The following is a 3857-nucleotide window of genomic DNA, read 5'->3' as shown; positions in this document are numbered from 1 at the left end:
AAATAGGTGAAAAATCCCCAATTTCCTAATTTAAAATATCTATATTTAATTGTAAAGTTGTATTTGTGTATAAATATCTATATTTGATTGTATTTATATATATATATATATATATATATATATACACATACATACACACACACAGTTAAATATAGATATTTATACATTATTAATATTGATATATTGATTATAATTATTAATATATTATTTCTCAATTAACAGACAATCACCATTCCTTGCTTTCTGATATGTCATCAAGTAGCTAAATAAAAATCAAACTACAAGAAATTCTTTGGAAGTATAAAAAGAAAAGTTTAATTGCCGCATTTGTCATTAGTGAACCCCAAGTTAACGTTATTGCACGTTTTCAATTCCAATGCATAAAATCAAGTAATATGTAAGTAGCAGATATGTAGTTAATTAATACAAAATAGGATGAAAAGTCCGAAAGTCTTTTTTGTATAGGTCTCAGTCAGACAAGTCCAGTCATCTGAGATCTTATATAGGGCACTGAGTTGGGAAAAGTGGCGAGGGGGTAGCTGACAGCACTGGAGAAGCCCACCAGAGGAGGGGAGAGGTGCGGCAGGCTGAAGCCCAGGGAGCTGGCAGCGGAGTTCTCATGGTACAGTATGGGGACCCTTACTATCCTTTGGGTTGTGTGGGACATGTTGGCAGCCTCCAGGTCTGCAGCTAGCTGTCTTTTCCATTTATTCCTGCGGTTCTGGAACCAGATCTTGACCTGGGTCTCTGTGAGGTGCAGGGAGGCCGCCAGCCCGGCCCTCTCAGAGCTGCTCAGATACCTCTTTACATCAAAGGTGGACTCCAGCTGGAAGACCTGACTCCTGCTGAAGACTGTGCGAGTTTTCTTCTTTCTGGAGGATTTCTGGTCTGAGTCCTGCTCCAGTTTCTCCTCTTCTTTGCACTGGAAGCCCTCCTCCTCTCTTTTGTCTTCTGACCCATCACTGTGCTGTTTTCTGTAGGTCCTACATTGTCTCTCTGAACCCTCTGAGATCTCCGGAGAATCTCGGTCACTAGCTGAAAGGAACAATGGAGAAAGGACATTAACAATCTCCTGGAAAGTAGGAACAATAGTTCATTATTTTATAGGAATTCAGGAAAATGCACAGAAAATGTCCACGTATATATAGTGCACAGTCCAGCCGGCACAGGAAGGGGTTAAATACTGCTAAAGACGTCTCAGCAGGAAAATAAGGGGGGACTTTAGTCTGGGAACTCTTAGGACATTTGTGTAAAAATTGTGACTAATACATCTGAAATAGATAGATGATTGCTAGATCTATAATAGATAGATAGATAGAGATATAGATAGATAGAGGGATAGATAGATAGATAGATAGATAGATAGATAGACAGACAGATAGATAGATAGATAGATAGATAGATAGATAGATAGATAGATAGATAGATAGAGGGATAGATAGATATTAGATAGAAAGATGATTGATAGATAGATAGATAAGTAATAAAAATATGATAGCTGAATAGATAGATGATAAATAAATAGGTGATAGATAAATAGATAGATAGATAGATAAATAATAGATTAGATAGATAGCTGGATAGATAGATGATAGAGAAATAGACAGATATATAGATAGATAATAGATAGAGGGATAGATAGATAATGGATAGATAGATAGATAGATAGATAATAGATAGAGGGATAGATAAATAGATAGATAGAGGGATAGATAGAGGGATAGATAGAGGGATAGATAGATAGATAGATAGATAGATAGATAGATAGATAGATAGATAGAGGGATAGATGATAGATAGATAGATAGATAGATAGATAGATAGATAGAGGGATAGATAGATAGATATTAGATAGAAAGATGATTGATAGATAGATAGATAGATAGATAGATAGAGGGATAGATAGATAGATAGATAGATAGATAGATAGATAGATAGAGGGATAGATAGATAGATAGATAGAGGGATAGATAGATAGATAGATAGATAGATAGATAGATAGATAGATAGATAAATAGATAGACAGTATTAGTAAGTTTAGTAAGAATTCCTAGGTCGGGATATCATCAAGCATAATAAAGCTAATGACACCGATGTAAAATTGTGACCATTTTTAGGATTAAAAAGTATATAGATAGTAAAAATAGCAACACCAGGTAAAAGTCACTGCTAACACACCAGCATTCTCCATATACCTGTCAGTGTCTGATGAGCAGTGAGCTCAGTGCCTGTATCCGGGCTTTATCACCCCTCTACTCTAAGCGCTAATGTGACAATTCAGTGTAATATAGAACAGTTTTGCAGTGAATATTCTGTCCAATCACTTCTCTTTTTCCCCGATTTTTTATTCCTTTATTACTCTTTTTATTTGTATGTCCTAATTAAAAAGATCACAGAAATATCCCTCTAAATACTGGTCAGTGACATTACTGCCCTGCAAAGATTAGAAGTGAATTTTGTAGAGTAATCAATTGTCCTGCAGACCATCATCATCATCATCATCATCATGAAGATCACCACTTCTCAGCACCAGGACATGTTTCTACTGAGACCAGTGCTATAAAGTAGTAGAATCCCCCCCCCCCCCCCCAAAAAAAAAAACCCAAAACAGGGCCTGTATGATAAAGATGAGCTAATATGGCAGCTCTCCCTGAGGCCACCCAGATAAATCATTACACAGACATAATCCTCAGTGTTACACCTGAGTCACCTCATTCTCTGATCACACTTTGACAAACTTGAAAGTCTGTAGAGTGAGAAATGTGAGGAATCGCTTTATAATTGTACAGTATGAAGAAAGTACTGCTCAAAGGCATAAGAGCAACAACAAAAGCTACACTATATTACTATTATTATACATAATATCACAATAACATGTTAACATGTACCATATTAGTATAAGACCTAATAAATACTAGGCTATATATATATATATATACATACAGCAAAAAGGAAGGACCTTGCACCCCAACAGGTTAAGTGCTGCTCCTATTTTTGCATACACAGTGTATATATATATATATATATATATATATGTATATATATATATATATATATATACATACAGTACATTATTCTAAAAACATGCCTATGATTGTTTGTGCAATAGAACTTCAGGAATAGTAGTTTTCAGCATTATGCAATATTATTGTTACAATCAATTATGATTTGAAAGAGTAGATATTTTATATATATATATTTATGTGTACAGTATATATTATAATAATAATTAAATAATAATAATTATATATATATACAATATACATACACATAACTAGTATATATAACAGTATATATAACACACATATAATATATATAATATTATATATATACACATATATATAAAATATATATATATATATCAGTATATAATATCTCCCCCTATTACTTCATGCACGTTATTTTATATATATTATATTATTTTACATTACATTTACATTTTTTATATTACATTATTTGATATTATATATATATATATATACACACATACACATTTTTATTATCATCATTAATATAATATTATTATTATTATTACCACTACTATTCCATGACCATTATAAACATTATAATGTATATTATTACTACTCTTGCTGTTAGTATTAGCACATTTCACACATTATAACTTATATCACTACATTTACATCATGAACATTGTTGTAGAATGTTTATTAATATTATTATTACTTCTACACGATCCTTAAATGCAGTTCTTTTTTTTAGTAGAGGTATAATTCTAGCTCCGATGTGACTATTGTATGATTTAGGATAATATCCTTTATCACTACATGAGCATTATACACATTATATATCTTAAAACTGGACATTATAATACTCTTTACTCTTAATAGCACTAGTAAT

The 3857-nt window shown here is 32.3% G+C and overlaps 1 protein-coding gene across 1 annotated transcript in view; it reads right to left on the bottom strand.

Annotated features, from left to right (window-relative positions):
- Window positions 1–212: 212 nt before the first annotated feature.
- Window positions 213–3857, bottom strand: part of HMX1 (H6 family homeobox 1) — a 4764-nt gene continuing 1119 nt past the window's right edge. The window contains exon 2 of the mRNA XM_075333197.1: window positions 213–1035. Within this exon, the coding sequence (XP_075189312.1) occupies window positions 473–1035 (563 nt within the window). The 3' untranslated portion in view covers window positions 213–472. The remainder of the gene's footprint in view (window positions 1036–3857) is intronic.

This window comes from Anomaloglossus baeobatrachus, chromosome 1, assembly GCF_048569485.1.
Source record: "Anomaloglossus baeobatrachus isolate aAnoBae1 chromosome 1, aAnoBae1.hap1, whole genome shotgun sequence".
NCBI lineage: Eukaryota > Metazoa > Chordata > Amphibia > Anura > Aromobatidae > Anomaloglossus > Anomaloglossus baeobatrachus.
The sequence above is the reverse complement of the archived record's forward strand: the minus strand, read 5'-3'. Positions and strand labels throughout refer to the sequence as shown.